At 38.2% G+C, this 21517-nt stretch overlaps 1 protein-coding gene across 20 annotated transcripts; it reads left to right on the plus strand.

Moving 5' to 3' along the window:
• The first annotated feature begins 303 nt into the window (after positions 1-303).
• Positions 304-21049, plus strand: LOC147510442 (uncharacterized). 20 transcript variants are annotated; one of them, XR_015218822.1, is made up of 9 exons: positions 343-479; positions 712-1143; positions 2110-2379; positions 3826-4063; positions 18973-19073; positions 19647-19723; positions 19794-19935; positions 20200-20301; positions 20651-21049. XR_015218822.1 is itself a non-coding variant. In XM_086602421.1 (3 exons), the coding sequence occupies exons 2-3, from the start codon at positions 745-747 to the stop codon at positions 2887-2889; spliced, it is 1179 nt and encodes a 392-aa protein (XP_086458547.1). In that variant the 5' UTR covers positions 323-479; positions 712-744; the 3' UTR covers positions 2890-3133. The 20 variants fall into 20 exon arrangements, 3 of the variants coding, with proteins under 3 accessions (XP_086458547.1, XP_086458548.1, XP_086458549.1); XR_015218825.1 differs by having other exon boundaries at positions 19816-19935; XR_015218828.1 differs by having other exon boundaries at positions 3826-3940.
• The last annotated feature ends 468 nt before the right edge of the window (positions 21050-21517 follow it).

Here is a 21517-nt window from a genome sequence, read left to right on the forward strand (position 1 = left end):
TACTGGAGACTTGTATGGTATTTTAATTAGGTTTTTTTACCAGACTAATAATTTTGGTGTTGCCAAATTAAGTTTTGACCTTTTCAGTCATCACCAAATTAATTTTGGATCGAAATATTGAGATACGCACCCGACCCGATCGTGTTTGTATTTATTTCGGGTTCTATTTTCTGGTCGTGCTTTGTACAAGTCACAGCCACATGTTTCTACCGTTGATTGTACAAAACTGCATGCCACATAGCCCAACTGCAGCAGGCAGCAGCTTATTAGCATATATATCTTTTCAACCCTAACCCCAACCCCAACCCCAACCCGACAAGTTAACTCAACACAACTTGTTAACCACGTCAACAAATACTAACCCCATTCTTTCCTTTCCTTTCTGCTCAAGAACAAAACTTTAATAATTGAAAAAAACAAACAAAGTAAAAAATTTGCTAGAGAGAAAAGAAAAAGAAAACAAAGAAACTCTAAAACAGGTTATCTTCATTGTTTTTAATTTTATATGCATTTTCAGAAATCAACTTTATTTAATTCTATACAATATTTCAGATTATTATTATAATAATAATTGTGTGTGTTTATGTTTTGGATTCAAGTGAAGAAAATTCGTAGGGTTAGTTCGGAATTATTATTTGGCGGCCGTTGAATGTTTTTTTTACTAGTGTACATATTTTGAGGACTAAACTTGGTTTTTCTTTTTCATGATAGGTTTTGTAGATTTGATTGGCTTAAGTAAACATCATGAGATTTAAGACAGGGAGTAAAGTGGAAGTTTTCAGCAAAGGGGTACCTTTTGGCTCTTGGCGTACTGGTGAAATTGTTTCAGGGGATGGGCGGTATTATGATATTTGGTTTGATTCGGCTCTGGGTGTGTCCGGCACGTCAGTTTATGATAGTGTTTTGAGGAAATCCGTTAGACCTTGCCCTCCTCCAGTTCACGGGTTGAGGGAATGGGTTGAGGGAGACTATGTAGAGGTGTTTGAGGGCATGTCTTGGAAAGTCGGGATAGTTTTGAGAGTGTCTGGACGAAATTATTATATGGTTAGGTTGGTTGGATCTTCCGAGGAAGTCAGAGCGCACAAATGTGAAGTCAGATTGCGGCAAGTTTGGAAGAATGATAACTGGGTCGTGGTTGGAAAGGTAATATAATTGTCTGATTCTGTTTATTTCACATATTTTTATATGCTTCTATGTGTACCTGAAACTTTTTGTAGTTACTTAATTTTTCCACGTATTATGAGTCCATTCATTTGGTCCTTGTTCTATTTTGTTATTTGTTGGCTGTGTTCGAAAATGAGCGTCTGATGCTGGTTTGCGGGTATTTCAAAGTTTCATCTGGGTTCATGTATTTCTTAGAAACATCTAAATATTCATAAAATTGTTAATTAGTTTTGTTCATCTTTCAGGTCATGTAGGATATTCGTTTATAATCACCTTATTTTTTCTTGGTGTTACGATTTATGTCCCGTTGCCTATGTTCTGCTCAGGCCCGGCTCATCCTATAGGCAGGTGAGGGCCTCACCAGTAGGGGAGGCTCATATTGCATAGCACAATTTAAGTTTGGAGTTTATTTTCCCCTTATCTACATTGTAAGCCCACAGGGCATTATTTTATACAGGCCCAAATATTCTTTTACAACAGTAATTTATTCACTAATTGGTCATTTAAAACTAACACTCATTATACAATAACTCTTCCAGCTTCACTAATATTATTTATCTCCACATTCCCTGTGTTATTCCTTTATCATACTTGTCTTCTCAAAATCTAAGTCTTTGGTTGCAAATTGCAGTCCAATCACACTCTTTGTGGTTTTAACATGCAATCATATATTTATTGAGTAGTTACGTGCGCTGGAAAGGGTAGGTTTACATTATTTAGAATTCGAAACATATACCGTGTTAGATCCTAGTTCACATTAAAAGGAGACCTCGTTATAATTTTGTCTAAGGCCACAAATTGTCTTGAGCCGGCCTTGGTTCGGTCAGCAGCGTTGGTTCCCGTTTCAAAATACTATTTACTGTATTTTGTACTTTTTTCTGAGAAAGATATCTAGTAGCTCTGATTGTCCTAATATCTAATTGTTTTGTATGGTTTCTCTTGCAGGATCTTTGTGAATTTGAGAAATCTGATCTGAGATATTATGAAAAGCCCAGTTGCAAAGTGCCAGTCGCAGGTGTAAAGAGGAAGCTGTGTGAAGGAGACGCTGGTTTTCAGGAGTCGCATATGGTTACCTCTAGAACTTTGAAGAGGGGTTCAGGTATCCCGATGGATCTTGTGGCACATGAGTGTGCTAAATGGAATACGAAAGCAAATGCCAATGAGGGTAGACATCAACAAATGGCCGCGGAGCGTTCTTCTCAATTACCAGAAAAGGTAGATGCTGTTGCTTCCCCACAATATATGTTGGGTGAAATTTGCATGCATGGTTCCCAGTACAACCAAATTTCTATCTTCAATACAGAGAGGGGGGAGCCAAAAGGAGATGTTGGGTGCTTTGTCAATAGAAGTGTAGACTGTAATGATACTGAGAGTAGTATATGTTCTGTTGGTAGTTGTAGCATTAATAGCAACATCCCCTATAGGTCATCCCACTGCTCATTGAAAAATCCTAATTATGATTCAGATAGTAGTTGTTCTAGTGATGCTGAATCTTGTTGTGATTGGAGACATGACATGGAATACCCCCGTCCCTCGAAAGAGGATTTGGCAGGGGATATTCATAAGCTAGAATTGAATGCCTATCACTGCACCATGGGAGCATTATATGCTTCTGGAGGACCCTTAAGTTGGGAACAAGAAGAGTTGGTGACAAATTTGCGACTCATGCTCCATATTTCAAATGACGAACATTTGAAGGAGCTAAGGTATTTAATTTCTGGTTGAACAGGCCATGCCCCTACCAGAAAGCATTAAAATCCTTTTTGTGTGGGAGTTTTCTTCTTCTTACGATAGGTAGGGGTTCCCTTTGGTTCACGTAATTGTAAGAAGCAGAACGAGATGTCAATACTTTGTACTTTCTGTTTTTCAATGTGTAGTGATCCATATAATGATTTACAGTGACTGAGAAATTCTATGTACCATAAAAACTCATTAAAGAATGAAGCATGTTTGAAGGTTCCGAGGATCATTATGTTTTTGTTATATTCTGTCTTTAATATGTGAATGAGTTGTTTTTCTAATTCCTGTTAGAAAATGATGATGTTCATCAAAGAGGTTCTTTAAGCAGATTGCCATTTTGAGTGCAGATAGTCAATATATGGGCTTTTAATCAAGTTTTGGTGGTATTCTAATATAGTTCACGATTGAAGTGTATATCTACTGTTTCTCTTGTATAAATATGCTTAACTACAGAAAAAGTCATTGTAGTCGTTAAAGTCAATTCTGTACCATTTTTTTTTTGTAAAAGTCCTTCCGTCCTAGTGCCCTACTGATCAAGAGGAAAAAATTTCTGAAGTTTAACGCAAATAGGTGTATGTTAATTTATATCCACAGTTAATGTGACTGACTTGTAAGATATAAGAGTATCATTTAATTGGCTTTATTGGTCAAAGAAAACTGTGAACATCTCTAATGGTTAATTCATTTCAGGTTCGTGTATTTGTTTATATGTCTGTTTTTATTCCATACGTCCGCTACATCAAGTTCACATACCTTGAGCCTTCAAATCTCATATAATTAGTGTTTCATGCTCTTTAGTTCGAATATGAGTCATACTGCTTGAACCATTTTCCAATTTGATTCACATCCTATGATTTGGCAAAATAAGATTGTTCCTGTTTGAGGACATTATTGATGCTTCGCTTCCCCTGCATTTTCCAGGGCCAATGTTGGAGGCTTGTGCATCTTGCTTCCAAAGGTCTAAAGATGATGGTGTGGTACAGCACCTTTCTCCCAGTGTAGACATTGAGGCAGTATCTGCATCCAAATCATATTGGTATCTTAGTTTTACTTTTTTGACTCCTGTTTCCAAGCTAGCTGTGGATTTAAATTGTGCATGTTGAAGGAACTGCAACTAAAACTTGCTAAAAGCTCTGCTGGGAGTGTGGTTGCTTGGAAGGTTTAGTTTATATGCTTTAATTTTACTCCACTTTGCATTTGATTTTACTTTCTTACTTTCTATTTTTCCTACTTTCTATTGATGCCATTTTACTGCCCTTGAGGTTTAGAAAATCTATGACAATGTTACGTGCCCTTGAGGTTTAGAAAATCTATGCCAACTTTACGTGCCCGTGCTTGTTGACAATTTAACATGCGATAGGCATATTACACTGTTTTCATCATTTCATTCAGCGATTTTGTTATTTTTATCATTTCTCATTGTTTTCAGGATAATTAAGTTTTCATCTTAAACGCTTATTGTTAAGTGTTGTCGTGTGGACATAAAGAAAATAGTAAATTTTGGTTTTGAGGGAATCACTAGAAAATAGGTATTGGAACAAAGGAGAAGTAAAACTTTTTAAGGGTGTGTCTAATTGATCTCTGGAAACTTCATTTTTGAAAAGTAACTTTTTTGCAAATTTTAATTTTGAGATAATAGTTTAGCCAGATATATTGCCCTCCCTAATCACACACATTTCATGTGTTTGACTGTATGGAAATTTATTCTGGAAAACCTTTTTCCTTGAAAATGAAATTGCCTGAGAATATGAATTTTTGTACTTTTACTTATGATATCATTAGGCAATTAAGGTACAAATTTTATTTACCTTCTTTTATCATTTTTTTTTGACAAAACCACGAATACGTGATCTAGGAAGCCATTTTTATTTAATATTTATTTATATAGTTTTACCTTGGTGAAGTAGATTGTCGCATACGTTGGTGGAGTTGCTTGCCTCTTGCTTTATTTTGTTTTGAACACTGATCTTAAGATCAACAACATTTACAGAGAACCAAGAGAGTTCATCAACTTGACTTGATATCAAAACCTGAATATCTAAAAGCGAGGCTAACAGTAAATGGATAAAGTTTATCTGGAAAATTTCAATTGCGTGGATTTTTATTTACTTTGTTTTTTTTTGTTTTCTGTGGTATCATGTGTAAAATGGCGGGATGTGATGGAACATGGTGAAATGATTATTCTAGTCTAGTATGGAGGGAATGTTGAATTGATATTTAATTTTGTCTACGCAGCGATGTATAGGTTGGTTAGCAAAAATAAATTTAGGAAGATTTGTGATTGGCGTTAGGCGTAAAGACAGGTCCCACGATTTAATATGTGTACCTTTGTTTCCGGTCATTGCCGGGGGCACACTGGTTTCACGTGTCCCTTTTACAAAATAGGGAACTTGTCGCAGTAAATAGAAGACTCACATTCTAATAGTCCCCTGTGCATATAGACTTTCCTGTTCGTTATTTATCGTCAGTGAGAAAGCAGGAGAATCTATAGCTTTATACTTCTAGATTGTCAAAATATATGTTTGATCCTTGAGTTCTGCAAGTCCGATGACTTTGTTGATTAGGGGAGCTCATTTTATTTTCTTCTTTGGGGAAAGATATTTGCTCTTTTGTCTGTTTCGAAGATTCTAACTTAATTCTATGTCTCATTTTGTGATTATCTTTCATAGCTTGAAGAGTTCTCTGTCATTCTCCCAGGTTGTGCATTCCTTCTTTATCTGGAAAACCAAATTCCTTTTCGAGTTTCTTCATTGTTAACCTCTTTGTTGTTATAGGACTAGAACGGCATGCTATCATGAAATGTATCTCTGGAGAAATTTGGTTCATATTCATTTCTTGTCTTTTTGTCATGTCCTAAACCACCGGTGAGCTGTTTGTGAGTTATGGCCATCTCTTAGGTCTTATAGGAGGGGTTCCTCTCCTCGATGTAACAAAGAGCTGGAGGACGCTGTTTTTTTTTTTTTTTTTTGATTGGCAAGCCTGTTTTAAATGAGATCAGTAACTCTTTGATGCTGGCGGGGTTCGAACCCCAAACCTCTGGTATCATCACCCAAAGATTTTACCGACTTTGCTAGTCGACACCTTGCTTGGAGGTCAGTCATAGTATGTATGCTTCTTCTTAATGGTTGCAGTACTTCATTCATTACGTTTGGACTTCTTGTGCATAAATGCAAGCAATACAAGTGGCTTGACCAAATTTCCTTTATGGTTTGGAGAGTGGCTTGATGTTCCCAACTCCAATCCAATTCCTCAGTGTTCTTTAATTTCATAATGGTTTTTCCTGCATTATTAGAGACAAATCTCCTTAGAAAATTGATTTTCCCTAAGAATTTTTCCAATTCTTTGTTATTCTTAGGAGGCTTAGCTTCTATTATAGCTTTAGCCTTACTTTTGTCAATTTGAATCCCTTTTTTACACGCCAAATGTCTTATGAAATTTCCTGCAGAAATTCTAAGGGTACATTTTTAAAGGAATCTTTTTTGATTGGTAAGCTCTTGTTCTTTTTCATTCAAAAGCTTTTTCCAAATGAATAAAATGGTTAGTCACAGACCTAGACTTGATTATAATGTCATCAATATAGCAGTCTAAGAATGTCATCAATAAGTGCTGCATGGTGTTCGTTATGGAAAGCGATTATGCAGAATAATTGACAAAAATCAAATTGTCAAGAGATTGAGCTCAAAACTAGGTAATGGAACTAGAATTAGTTTTTGGGAAGATAAATGGTGCACCAATGTGCCATTTGGGGACTTGGGGAGGCTTTTAATGAGTTGAATTTAATCTCGGATATTAAGGTAGGATCTGTTCATCAACATGTTTTCATGCATGGAATTCAAGCTTTAGAAGAAAGAGAGATGTAGGATGTAAATTCATTGCTTGATATTCTTATTTGGCAAATGATTGGTAATGAAGATGATGAAAGAATGTGGCGTGGTTAGGTAGAAAAGTTCTCGGCTAAATCTCTTTTTGAAGAATTAGATAAGGTAAGAATTTAGAGGTTGAATATTGGGCTACCTGATTTCATTTGTAGTAAATCTCTTTTTGGGCTATGAGCCGTGGTAGGACATTGAGGACAGATAATCTAAGGAAAAGAGGAAAGGTGATGGCTAGGAGTATGTTTTGTACTCGGCAATAATAAAGTATGGAACAATTGTTGTTATGATGTACAGTTTCTAAAATGGTTTGGTAGTTGGTATCAAATCCATTTGTAGCACAGATGACTTCTCCTGGACTATTGTTGATGTTTTGAAAGAATGGAGGTGGAGGGATTTATCTGGTGTTGGTGTTGGGAAATTGCTGTAGAAGTTTCTATTCCATGGTGTCTATTGGGGGATTTGGCTAGAGGAATGCGAGAAATTTTGAAGCTTGTTGTTCGAGAGTATTAGTCTTGTTTTACCGGGTTGGGTCTTTGCTTAAATTTGGTAGTAGGTCCTCCTCTTTGATTTTAATCCCCCCTAGACGATAAAATGTGTTGAAATGAAGAAGTTAATGGCGGGGTTACCATTCTCTTTAGTTATAGTACATTTTTTGAAGCTTTATGGTGCACTGAAGTGTGGCATTCTCTATTAGATATTTCTATGGAGCTGTGCACATTGTTAATAATGTGTTGATTTCTTTGCTGAAGGGGCTAGATGATGTGTCACGCACACAGTGCGAGGGTAGTTTTATTATTATTATTATTATTATTATTATTATTATTATTATTATGTTTCTGGCCATGTTGGCCCAAGTCTAAGTTAGGTCCAAGCCCATTCGGTTGCTTAAATTAGGTTTGAGGAGGTTAGGGTTTAGTATAAATATGATAGATGCCTCCATTAGTTCTTAGGTTTTTGGTTTTAAGTTATTTGATTTATGAAAGATTGTTTTCACGAGTGATTTTTAAAGAAATTATATTATTGAGTGAATTGTTCATTGATTGAAGCTTCCGTCAATCATAGTTCACATCAAAGTGGTATTCAGAGCCATCGATTTTGGCAATTTTTTTTCTCAGTACTGTTCATCGAGGTTACTGTTCATGCGACACTATTAAAAAAAAAATTCGATTTTTTTCTTGTTTACTCAAGTACAATGGGGCGAAAAGCAAATTGGGAATCTCCAGTTGCAAAACTACAAGATGTTGTTGCTGGGATTAATGCAAATATGGGTGCTTTGATTGCTTCTCAACAACAATCGAATATTAGGTTTGATGTTTTTCTTGCGGCTATGACCGCCAATGCTCAGCCTGTTGCTGCTCAACAACAACAGACCCTACCAGTAACAACGACCATTGATGCTTCCCTCATTCAACCTTTGGTACCTCAGACTACTGAGGGTATTGTTCATGTGCCTATTTTTCCAGGGACTGGGGATGACGCCTATCTTACCTGTTGGTCGACCAGGTATTGCTCAAGAATGCCAACAAGGTGCTCTTTTTCCGATAATGTTTCAAAGACTTTATCAACGCCGCCTCCTTCTTTTGCGAATCCCTTTGCAAATTTTCAATCTGACAATAGGGATGCGCCGGTGCAGTCTAATCATTCTAATTCATCTAAGATTGCTTCGGATATTTGGGAACGTATTAATAATTGGGTTCCTGATCTTCCGCAACTACCTCTTCAACCAGATGCTCAGAACAATGCTGATATATTTCAAGGACGTTATCAGCCTCCTCATATACGTAACCGTGGGCATGGACGTGGACGTGGTCGTGGCCAAGGGAATTATAGAGGCCAACGTTTTGTTGATAGTCCACCTTCTCCGCCTCGACGGAATGCCAGGTCAAATAACCGCTATCCACAAGGTAACAATAATCATCGTTTTCATGGAAATTATTTTGTTCCTAATGCGGTTGCTCCGGTGAATCAAGGTGATGATGATCTTGCTGCTTTAATTCATTTAATTTCACGTACGAACAAATTTAAATGATGTCAAGATGGATGTTGATGGTAAGCTTGATCCCGATGGTTTTATTGATTGGGTTAATAAGTGTGACAATTTTTTTGAGTATAAGGGTTTTGGAGATCCCAAACATGTTGTGCTTATTGAAACAAAGTTGAATGGCTTTGCTTTGAACTGGTGGAATAGCATCCAGAATTCTCATGCTATGTAGGGTTTTTGCCCAATTAAAGAATGGTCGAAGATGAAGCGCGAGCTTCGTTCTGAATTTTTGCCTCCTACTTATGAACGTGATCTTTCACATCGGGTCCAAGCTTTAAAACAGGGTCCTTTATCTATTAATGAATATACGGAAGAATTCAATTTGCTTGCTTCTCGAGCTAGCCTTACAGAGACAGAAGAAACGAAGCTGGGAATATTTTCACACAACCTATTCAAGATGTCCTTGATTTTTAGGATATTTTCGCTTTAGCCGAAGCTTATCAGTATGCTTTAAAGACTGAGATGTTATTTGTTGCAAACCATGTTGCTATTGTGCCTTCTTCATCGACTAATGTGTCTAAACCTGCGTTTAAGAATATTGGTGTTGGTGTTTGTTGCTATCATTGTAATGATTTGGGACATATTAAAGAGCATTGCCCAAAGTTATTATTATCATGGGGGAATGATGTGTCATGCACACATAGTGTGAGGGTAGTTTAGTATTTTTATTATTATCATGTTTCAGGCTATGTTGGCCCAAGTCTAAGTCCAGTATTTCAGGTCCAAGCCCATTCGGCTTAGGTTAGGTTTGAGGAGGTTAGGGTTTAGTATAAATAGGATAGGTGCCACCATTAGTTCTTAGGTTTTTGGTTTTAAGTTATTTGATTTATGAAAGATTATTTTCATGAGTGATTTTTAAAGAAATTATATTATTGAGTGAATTGTTCATTGATTGAAGCTTCCACAGTTCCACCAATCATAGTTCACATCACTAGAAATGGGTTAGTTCGACCCTAAATAACAAAGGTGCAGAAGTACCTTTGGTTCATGATCTGAAGATCAAGCAACTAGAGTAACATGCTTCACTTCACTGAAAACTGTTTTCATGATATTTAGTTTGAGTTTAGCTTTCAGCTTACCAAACAGATGAAGACCTCAGATTATATTATTATGAGTTAGAAACAAGCAAACTTGTTAGCCATAGCACTTGGATAAGTTTCTTTGCTTTATATCAACCATTAAAGCACTTTCGGGAGAGCGAAATTGGTGAATTACATGAAAATGAACTAGTGTTGCTTACAGAAACTATGAAGTTGGTTCTTAAAACTAAATTGTAGGAGCCACAATGGAGAATGTGGTGGTAATTGAAGCTAAAAAATTTGTCTTTCGAACGTTGATCAATGGGTCCTCTTTTAGAGTTAGCGAAGAAGGAAGAAGATGGAATACATCGATGGTCTTTAGGTTGGATGAAGCTACGTGGATAATATCGGCCTTCGACATCTAGCTGATGTAGGCACAAATAATGGGGGGTGGTTCAAAAAGGCGTTTAGGAGAAGGACAATAATCATACAAGAGAAAGAAAATGGGGCTGAGAAGTATGTGGTGATCGCCGGTCTTTTTCATTGGGAGACAGCAAAGAGGGTGGTTGTCCCTGGTGATGACCAAGGGACTGGCTGGCAGGGCAGATATCTTTGCAAGAACTACTTCTGGGATTGGGCATCAGGATGAGAATGTAGCGCAAGATCAGTGCTTTCAACATTTTGTGAGGCCAGATCGATCTTTCGCGGAGGTGGTGACTGATTGCAGAGCCAATAATTGCTCAGTGGAAGGTGGGTCTGGTGCATCTTTGAGATGGATTTCGTTATGGGGTCTCAGGTCAGATCTGTGGACCTTTTCAATCCTTGCAAAACTCAAGGAAGTTATTAAAGCTTGCTGTGTGATACCTATTATTTCAAACCAGGTTGGGCTATTGGCGGCGGTGGAGAGAAACAATTCAGACCTACCCAGATCTATCATGTTTCCTGTCTGAAACCAAGCTTGTAAGATTTTCTTGGACCTTGATCCTCCTAGTTTCTTCATTAATCTGCTAGCTGGTGTTGGTTGGAATAGAGATGAAAGTGATGGAGCCACCGCCCGCGGTGGTGGGGTGGAGACTCAACAAGGCTTTGCCAATCAGAGACCTTGGATAGATGTGGTGGAGAGGAGGTTGCGTGGATCTACCAGTGGGAGACAGGTGGATGGACGAGATAATGCTAGTAGGGGTGGACTGGTCAATGGATCTGTTTCAAATTTGAATCTCACTACTGACAACAACCGACAAAATGAGACAAGAATTAACAGGGGTGGACTTGATTTAGTGCAGGATAGTGGGCTGGTGCTTCACAATTCTTTTGAGTCTCTAACTCAACCGTTGGATGGAAGAATCTGTACTGAAAGATCAGAGGCTGAAGACCCAAGTTTTTAACCTTGGATGAGGGCCATCAGAGAGAGGAGGCACCAGAGACATGAGGAGAGGAGGGCACTGGATCCAGTTAATGTGAACAGCCAAGAATGTGATGGTTCTGCACGACTAAATATGATTGAGACTGCCACTTCCAACATTTTACATTTTCAAGATATGGCCCAGAGAATGGAGAGAACCATAGAGAGTCTAATAGTGGGCAGGCCCAAACCCAAACAAGCACTGGGCAGATCCAAATCCATGCTCATCATACTTACTGCACAAGTCCAAGCCCAGTCAACAAGGGATGAGCAGGTACAAAATTAATCCCAAGCCCAGTTTCTGTATGCTGGACAAGCCCAAGCCCAAATGATAAATAGTGAACAGGTAGAAGTACCCGTGGTTAGAGCATTCCCAATGCAAGCAACAACTTGTTACCTCCACATAGGACTATTTCCCCTCATAGTTACCTTGGTGAGAAGCTACTAGGGGTTGCTCAATGCAAATGTGACTTTAAAATTCGGACGGAATGTTTTATTCCATCTAAATGTAAAAAAATGAAAAAATATCGAAAACAACACGCTGGATGGAATGAAGCATCCCGTCGGAAAGAAAAAAAAATGAAAAAAGTAAAAGAAACTCACTGGACAGAATGAAACATTTCATCTGAAAAAAAAACGAAAACACACACGTGACGGAATAAAAGATTCCGTTTGGAGTTCACAACTCAACAACTATCTCCGTAACAAGTGCTACCAAGTGCTACCCTTATTGTTACTCAGTGAAAAACTACCCTCATTGTGATCTTTGAATTGGGCTATTGTTTTTGGCTCATAAGGGCGACAAATTGTTATTTCCCCTCAAAGCGACTTGCATTGGGAATGCTCTTAATGCAGAACTGCCTCAGGCCCATAACTCAGGCAGTCAAAGTTCTGTATCTTTCAGGACTCAAAATCAGGTCCAGGTTAGGCTCGGACTCATATCTAATTTGGGGCAAAATATGAGTAGCTCAACTCCTCTTCCTTTAGTCGAACCAGACGAAATATTTCACCAATAAAGAACAAACTCTCCTTTGTTTCACTTTTGTGTGGAGCATAGAACAAATTCAGGGTGTCCAAACTTCTCAATGATGTGACTAGGCGATGTTGAAGGAAGTGTATCAGTTCAAGCAGTGACAGAAATCAGGGAGGAGGCTCGAGTTGCCGAAAGTGCCGCATTGCCAATGGAGGGTGAAACTAACGGCAGACCTGATGGTCCTCTAACAAATATGGGATCAGTAGAATGCCCTATGGAAAGGAATAATGAGAGGGCTGTGATTGCTAACAGAACTGTAAACAGAAGGAGGTTGATGACATCCGAAATACTTGCTGAAAGTATTTGGAACCGGATAATGGTGGATTTAAATGCAGCTGCTGACAATTTAAGAGGGTCTGGACAAGGTACTCATGACAGTAATAGTCTTTCATTGACAGGGGAACATGGGAGAGTGGCACACACGGGGGGTTGCATTCCGACCTTTTTTTTTTTGTTTCTTCTGGGTCTAGGGGTGACAATTTATTTGTTGTAGATGAGAATAGTCGTCAAATCCAGCATGGTCCTCTAACTTGCTTACCACCTTTAGTGGGTGAGGTTCTCTACTCAAGAATGTCCTTGGCCGGCAATCCTTTACCGGTTAATTCAACTAGGGAGCATTCTTTTGATATGCGCACAAGGGTTGACATTCTCCCAATGTTTCAAACAGTCGGTAACATCAATACTCTGGCCCTTACGAATTCCTTTATTTTTCCGCATGAAATTCCTTCTAATGGGTGTACTTTTTTGACTATATGTGATGGATTTTTACAAACTGAGATGGCAGAAAGTGAGGGAAGGAATGAGTTAAGTCTTGTAGTGTTTAATGGGGAGACGAGAGAAAGCTAAAGGGGGAGAGACGGGGGAAGTACTAGTTCCCCTAGTAGTCCTAGGATTATTTAGCCTATTATAGTTGAGAATCTTGAAGTCATAGACCTCATAGTGGCTTAATGATAATTCCAATACTTTGATGATGGTGGCGGGTCTGAACTGTGCAGGTAGGAAAGAGGAGGCCTTAGAGCTGTTAAGGCTTATCTTTGGGGCGGGTAAAGGAAAGAAAGGTATTAAGAATGGGAAATCGGTTGGGAAAAACGCAATGCAAGGGCATGATGCTAATAAGAAAAACAATAGGGAACTCTCCAGGTTGGTATCCAATATCAACTTTGGTGAGGAGGTTGTGGAAGGGAGTTCTAGGAGAAGGGGGCAAAAAACCAAATTGTTATCCATGGGGCTTAAAATCATTTCGTGGAATGTTAGGGGGCTAGGGTGCAATAAGAAGAGATCTGTTGTTAAAGAGGTCATTAGGAAGGAGAAGTCTTCAGTTGTGCTGCTCCAAGAGACTAAGTTAGATTTTTTTGATCTTAAGGTCCCCCGAGATATTTGGGGTATTAATGAGATGGAGTGGATAGACATTCCAGATGTTGAGCCAACTGGAGGGATTTGTATTATTTGGGATAAAGAGAGGGTTGAGGTGGTGGACCATCTGGTTGGGTCCTCTGTGTCCATTTCTTGTATTTTTGACGACGAGGAAACCCAGAAGCTTCTTACTTGCGTTTATGGCCCTTCTAAGAGGGCCGACTTTCCGAGTTTTCGGGCTGAGCTTGAGCTTGACGATGTTTATGCTTTTATTAGAGGGGGTTCTTGGTGTGGGTGGCAATTTTAACGTGGTTAGGTTTTTCCACTAGTGGAAAAAGGGAGCCGCTAGTCCTACTATCAGTAGGAGATTTGATGATCTTATTAGGAGATGTGAGTTGGTGGATTTACCTCCTATCGAGGGTAAATTCACGTGGTCCGATAGAAATGTTGAGCCAATCTTGTCTCACTTGGATCAGTTTCTAGTGAGTACGGAGTGGGAAGAGAGCTGGCCTTTTTTTACCCAATTGGTTGTTGCTAGTTCAGCGTTTGATCATCATCCTATCTTGTTAACTAGCCAGGTTGAGAGGAGATGCCCCACTCCTCTTTCGAGAACATGTGGCTTAAAGACAATCAATTTGTGGAGAATGTGAAAGAGTGGTGGGATTGTGAAACTGATGGAGATAAAGCGAGTATTAGATTCGCAAAAAATCCTCAAATTGTGAAAAATAAAATTAAGGAGTGGAACAAGAATGTTTTTGGGCGTGTGGATGGGAAAAAAAAGAAACATTTACAGGATATTAGGAAAGCCGGTCTTAAACAAGAAGAAGGAAACTTCGAGTTGGATGAGAGAATCTAGCGACAAGATTGGAGGGCGGAGTTTGGGAGGGTGGTTTATTTGGAGGAGATGTCTTGGAGACAAAAGGCTAAGATCAAAGATATCAGGGAGGGCTAGAAATAGAGAGAATATGTTAGAGAGTTTAAGGATTGATGGTAATATTATTTGGGGAGACGATCGTTTGAGAGAGGAGGTGGTTTTTTTCTACTCTAGGCTTTATACCGAGCCTGTAAGCACACACTCTTGTAGATGATCTCTTCCTTCCAAGCATTTCTAGAGATGAGAGTGCAAATATTGAAAGAGAGTTTGAGGAGGAGGTTTGGAGGGCGATTGTTGATCTGGGGAACGATAAGTCTCCGGGTCCGGATGGTTTCAATACTGAGTTTTTTCAAAAGTTTTGGGATACGGTGAGAGATGATGTCATAGAGACCATTCGGGAATTCTGGGAGACATCTTTCCTTTTGAATAGCATGAATACACACTTTTATCAAGTTAATCCCTAAAAAGAGAGGAGCCGAGGACATTAGTGATTTGCGCCCTATCAGCTTGGTTGGTAGTGTTTATAAGATCATATCCAAGATGCTTTCAATGAGATTGAAAGCTGTGATTTCCTCATTGCGGAGGAACAAGGGTCTTTTGTGAGTGGGCATCAAATCCTAGATGCGGTGTTAGTCGCTAATGAGGCGATTGAGGATAGAAATGTTAGTGGGATACTAGGTCTAGTCTGTAAAATTGACCTTACTAAAGCGTATGACCATATGAGTTGGGAGTTTTTGGACTATGTGATGAGACGTATGGGGTTTGGTTGGAAATGGCGAAAATGGATTAGGAGATGTATCTCATTGTGTTCCTTCTTGATCCTTATTAATGGGGTCGCCTGTTGGTTTTTTTTAGGAGTTCTAGAGGCATTAGATAGGGCAACCCCCTGTCTCCACCTCTTTTTTTGTTAGCAGTGGAGGTTTTGGGTAGAATGATTAGCAAAGCTAATGAACTCAACTTTATCGAGGGTTTTAGGGTGGGACATGACCGGGTTCTCGTCTCTCATCTGCAGTATGCAGATGACATTGTGGTGTTCTTGTGTAGGGACCTCTCACAACTTAGATTCCTTTGTAGAATTCTTTGTTGTTTTGAAGTGATCTCAGGGCTTAGGGTGAATATGGAAGAGTAAAGTGTATGGGGTTGTTGACACGAGCGTTGTTGATAGGATGGCTGGAGCCATTGGGTGCTATACCGGATCTCTGCCCTATAGGTATCTTGGGCTTCCTCTTGGTGCTCGATACAAGTCTGCTACTATGTGGGAACTGTGGAGTAGAACCTCTATCAGAAACTTGAAGGGTGGCATGGGCGGTACCTTTCGAGAGGAGTGAGAATGATTTTGATTAAGAGCTCTCTTTCGAACCTTCCGGTCTATGTTATGCCCCTTTTTAGGATGCCACAGAGCGTGGTCAAAAGGGTTGAAAGGATCTTAGGAACTTTTTATGGGATGACAAGGAGGAGAATCATAGGTATCATCTTGTTAACTGGAAAACTGGTTGTATGTCGAAGAAGAACGGGGGTTTGGGTTTGCAGAGGATTCGTGAGTTTAATTCTGCCCTTATGGGCAGTGGCTTTAGAGATTTGGGGATGAAAGTGAGAGGCTTTGGAGGCGTGTGGTCAAATCTAGATTTGGTGAGACCAATCTAGGCTGGTATAGTGGGGGGAGTTCTGGTCCGTATGGGTGTGGGGCTTGGAAGGGTATTCAGAGAGGTCTTGTGGAGTTTCAGAGAGATATAACATACGTCTTAGGTGACGGGGGTAGAATTAGATTTTGGGAGGATAGATGGGTAGCAGAGAGATCGTTATTCTTGTCTTTCCCGAGATTTTGGGAGGAGTGGACAGATACATCTTTCAGGGATATTATGTTCAGATGGGGTTCTTTGCTCGGCCATGCATGATTGCATCCATTTGTTTTAGTCTTCTCTAGTAGTCGTAGTTTTCTTTTTCTTTTCTCTAGTATCGATATTGTATTTGTCTTTCTCTTTGTTGTATCTGAGTGGGATATCTCATCCTACAAAGTTGACTATAAGATTATATATATACGCATCACATTTTACCGATCCAAAAAAAGAAAAGAAAGTACCTTTACTGTTGGAGTCTTGCATGCCTTATAGGAATTGGGCCAAGCTCAATCACCTTATGTAACCATGTCAAAGTTTCTTTGCAAAACTGCTTGATTTTCTACTCTTGGACTGTTCTCTTCTACAATCTACTGACTATAAGTGTCTTATTGTATACCCTTTCTGAATGCAACTATTATAGTATTAAGTATATTAAAAACCTGCAGTATCAAGTGTCTGTAATCCTGTTTTTGTTTGTTTAAGTATGGAATGACTTTGATCACATGTGCTGAAAGCGAGGTTTTTAAGCATTATGAACTCTCAAACTCTTGATCCTTGGAGAACATAAACGGATTTCCTTGCTCATCCTTTGGAGTGATGCACCTATTCCTATTTTTGGTTTGGTGTCTTTGTACTTTGCCTGCAGCAGAAATGTGCTTAATGAGCTGCATTCTAGTGTTCTGTTCACAATCCTTTCAAATGAAACAATATGAGTAAAGAGATGAATTTAGACGAGGTTGGTTTTATTGGTTTTATCTTAAATTTTTTGGAGAAGCCGGTGTTCCAGAATCTGACACGGTCGTCTAATATTTGTGGTTATTTTTTCTTATGATACGTGAAAATGGTTGGCACAATTTGTGGATTGTTGGAATACTTTGTATGGGGTGGAGTTTGTTCTTTTTTAATAAGAATGTCATCGTTACATTTTCTGGTTGGTGACTTTCTTCTGTGAGGAGTAAAAATTGGAGTCACACACTGATGGCTCAACGGTCATGGACATGCAGTAATTCTTGGTGTATATAGAAAAGTTTCTTTTGTTATTTAAAAGCAAAGAAAAAAACTTCTTTAAGTAGCTTAGTCATCGTAGCGTGGAACAGGAGCGCTTTATTAAGAGAGCTCTTGATATACAGTGGGTCTGTAAAGCACCCTTGTATGATTTTTGAGGTGCAATTTTATTTATTATAAGCCTGAACCTGATGTTGGGAATTTCAGTGTTATATTTTGATATTAGTTGGGGTGTTGGAAAATTTCAAACATGCAGTGTAATTCTACATGAGTTTTTATTCAGAAAGGCGTGGTTTCAATGTGAGTAAATTATTTGACCAGTCGTGCTTTTGGGCGAAGAGGTTGATTTGGTTTGTTTCGGCCTTTCATTATTGATCCAGTTTATATATGAAAAAGTGGGTGAATTGTCATGAAGATAGAAAGAGAAATCATATTGAACACGCCACGCTTATTTAGATAAATATTATAAATAATAATTTCTTAACAAATCATCCCTCGAGGGCTTGTGGTCCCGAGTTTTTATTAGTGAGGCATCTTGTAGCTGTTTTGTTTTATCAGAAGGTGGCGTATTGTTTTAAAAGGATGCACGTGGTGTCTAAGCTCTCCACCAAATAATGCATTGTTTAATATAATAACACGTGGTGAAACATTAAGGCTGTGTCTGACGTATCTGACGTTGAGATTCTGACTAATCCCATTCGGCCTTTCTCACAGATGATGTGGATCATGCTTGTCTTAGGCAGTTGCTATAGGTTTTGGTGAAAATCGAACTGAGACAAAAAGTCTGATTCAAAAACAAAAGGCCCCTTAGTGCAATTTGCAGTTTAGTCGAGAGGTAATTATGAATCAGAACAGGATGTCCTAAGGCAAATGAAAAAGAAAGAAAGTAAGAAGGGAAAGATGAGGTTAAAGTCCTGACTCTATTTCCGAATTCCAATATCTGAAAACAGGTATTTGAGTTTCAATTGGCTAATAAGGGCTTAACTTCATTGAGTTTGTGAGGGAGTGTTTTTCCCAGCTAGTATATTATGGATTTATGGATGCTGCAATCTCAAATTAATAATTCATATTTATGTTTAATTTGGCAAGATTATACCCATGGCCAAATACTGGTAGTTCTTGGGACAGGCATTGATGCTTTTGGAAACTTCACATGGTAGGAGATAATTTGATGCATGAGCATGGAAGTTTCTAAATTAATTAATAATAATTATTAGTTTCTATTTTATTTGGTTTCCTAATTGAATTAGGAATAGGATTTAGGATGGTTTCCTATTTGGAATCCAATTAGATTTAGAAGTTGAGTTTATTATATAAAGGCATCTAGGCCTTCATTGTTAGGGGTTTATTATTGATTATGAATTCTTTGTGAATTGTTCTTCATGTTTGAAGGTTTAAACATTAGATTTAGGTGTTTATTTTATTAAACTCAATTGATGTTCATCCATTGTTGAAGCTTCCGCCAACAAGATACATCATAATTACATTTTGTTATCTCATAATGTTTGAGAATTTTCTCATTTTATAACAGACATTTGTCAACATTTATTAGTAAGATGCAATGGTTTTGTTACTCCGTCAAAATTATGTAACTGCACTAACTTATAGTGAGATGCATGAAATGGCAGGTGGTTTGATGAAAGTCAGAATGATGCTCGGGGGCAAGCACCCCTATGAAAGTACATGGAGCATTTTCATGTGTTACCAACTGCTGTTCGCTACCATAAAGGTACCAACTTGCTGGTGCTATTTTTGTTGGTTATAACTTATGCCAATATAGTTTTATAGGGCTTCATGCTATTTGATCAGCGTAAGCTAGTGATTTTTTAACTGCTATTTTGCCTGTCACCTGTGCTCTGGAAATGGCTGTTAGTTTAACTTAATTCAGAATCAGTTGTTCAAAGGATGGTAACAAGAAGCATAAAAGTTTGTGTATATGCTTTTATCTAGGATTTTTTATCATGTCAAGTTTTAATCTCAAGTCACTCAGGCACCATCAAACCAGCATCTTTTTTTTATTTTATTCTCGTGCTTGACTTTATCATCACTCATGTTATGTGGGCACAGTTCTGCATGGTGGTTTTGCATGTCAAATAAATGTGTCACACGTGTTGTCGGTGTGGTGTTATTCTTAACCTTGACCAAGTCTGGCTTTGTTAATCCGTGAACCAATTCCTCTGATTGTTTGGGTATATATGAACCCACTTTCTAAGATTCAATTTCTAGGTGTTCATGGAATATTGTTTTCATCATCTGGTCCACCCAATGAGCTTCTAAATTGGTTGTCTTGTTACTGGTTCAGTGGCCAGGCTGGGCTGATAACCACTGGTGGGATGTCTAGCAATACAAATGTGTTAGATTGAAGATAGAGGACCATGTGTAAGCTGATACCTCCTTTTTCATTTAGGTTATATAGTAGAAAATTTTCATCTATGGCTGTCCATAACAGGTGTCATTGATGAGAAGGACAGTGAGGCTGCCTTCGGGCATATACGACAAGTCTCTTTTGGCCCTTGCATAGAAGCATAGTGTGAGTAGTATAAATTATCTTAAATGAGAATGCACCAATCGAAGGTCGGGATTCTTGGCAGGTGAGTCCTGTCTTTGGTATATCTCTCTCTCAGCACTACATATTCGGAATGAATGATGTGTTCTGTTCCCACTGAACCTGGCCCATTTAGAATTTGTTGCTAAGGTATTCAGTATTTAGTGTATCCCTTGCGCATTTATGTTATGTTGCTCAGGTATATACGTATATATGCTGTAGCCCATACTCGTTTAGGTTCTGTTGGTGGGTTTGGTGGTTATAGCCCTTACTATTTTACATTCTGTTGATTAAGGTGTATTTGTTGCAGCCGTTTCTCATTTACAATCTGTTGATTTGGTATAAATGCTGCGTCTGCGCTTAATGACATCTTCTCCTATGTCCATGGGAGGAACTGATTATCACAGCCCTGGTCTGTTTTCCTCATACACTTTCTTCTTTTATATTTTTTTCTTCTTGAGATTGTGGTATTTATTCAGAAAAACTTTAGAACCTTCAGGGCAGTTACAAGTATTGCAAGTGTTCATTTCTAATAAAATGATTTTCTGCCACATCTCTTAACATGCCAAGCTAAAACAAGATAATGATATCTTTGAACGCGGTTCTCTCTCCAAATTTTAAGTTGTAAAAGCAGAGCATGTCGTTAGTAGGTCTGATGTTGAAAGATTGATAGATCTGTCAGCTCTGAATCAACTGTTTATAAGAAAGAAGAAAACATAGCAATTTTACTGAGGATTTTTGTTTTTAATACCATGTTGCAGGACCAGTTTATGAACAGGGCAACCTTGATATACCAGTAAATTTACCACAAGGATGTTGATAGGGCTTTGCTTTTCTTGGTAGTGGTCTGAATATCCAATTATTTGTCAATAGTAAATTTAGTCTGAAGTTTCAAATTACAAGTGAATGCAAGTGTTTTTTTGTGGCGGGATTCTGGATTGAGATTTTTGTTAGGCAATGATAACAAAATAACAATTACAATCTTTTTATAGTTACTGTCATAGATTTTCTTTGCAGTATGTTGTGCACAAGGTAATATGGGTGCCTGGTAAGGCCTAAAATATCGAATTCGGTGAATATTTCAATGTACCCAAAAATCGATATATATCGGATATATTGTAAATATCATAGATATTAATTTTTTTGTTGATCAGTCAAAATTTTGTTTTGTATGTTGATATATTGGAAATATCGTTGATTATATTGGAAATATTGTCGATATATTGGTCAAAGTCAACAATATTTGGTCAAAGTCAATAATATCGGTCAAAATCAACAATTTATATCATTATATTGGAAATTGCGATATGTATTGGGAAAAAAAAGATTCAATATTTGGTTGAGATAAATTGAATATATCTATGTTAGTGTACCAAAAAAATAATATATATATTGGTGATGTCGGATATATCGGTGATATTTTGGGCAAGAGAAAGAAAGACGATCTGATTTGCTATACTTAAATTCAGTATGCTAACTAGGACCCTTTTGTCAATAGAATAGACCTATTCCCGTGGGCGGTAGACTGTAATTATGAACTGATTTAGACTGATAACCCAATGGGCCCAGTGACTAATACATTCATACCAGCTTACGCTTATGCTTATGCTTATGCTTATGCTACTGGT

The sequence above is a fragment of the Coptis chinensis genome, chromosome 3, assembly GCF_015680905.1.
Source record: "Coptis chinensis isolate HL-2020 chromosome 3, ASM1568090v1, whole genome shotgun sequence".
NCBI lineage: Eukaryota > Viridiplantae > Streptophyta > Magnoliopsida > Ranunculales > Ranunculaceae > Coptis > Coptis chinensis.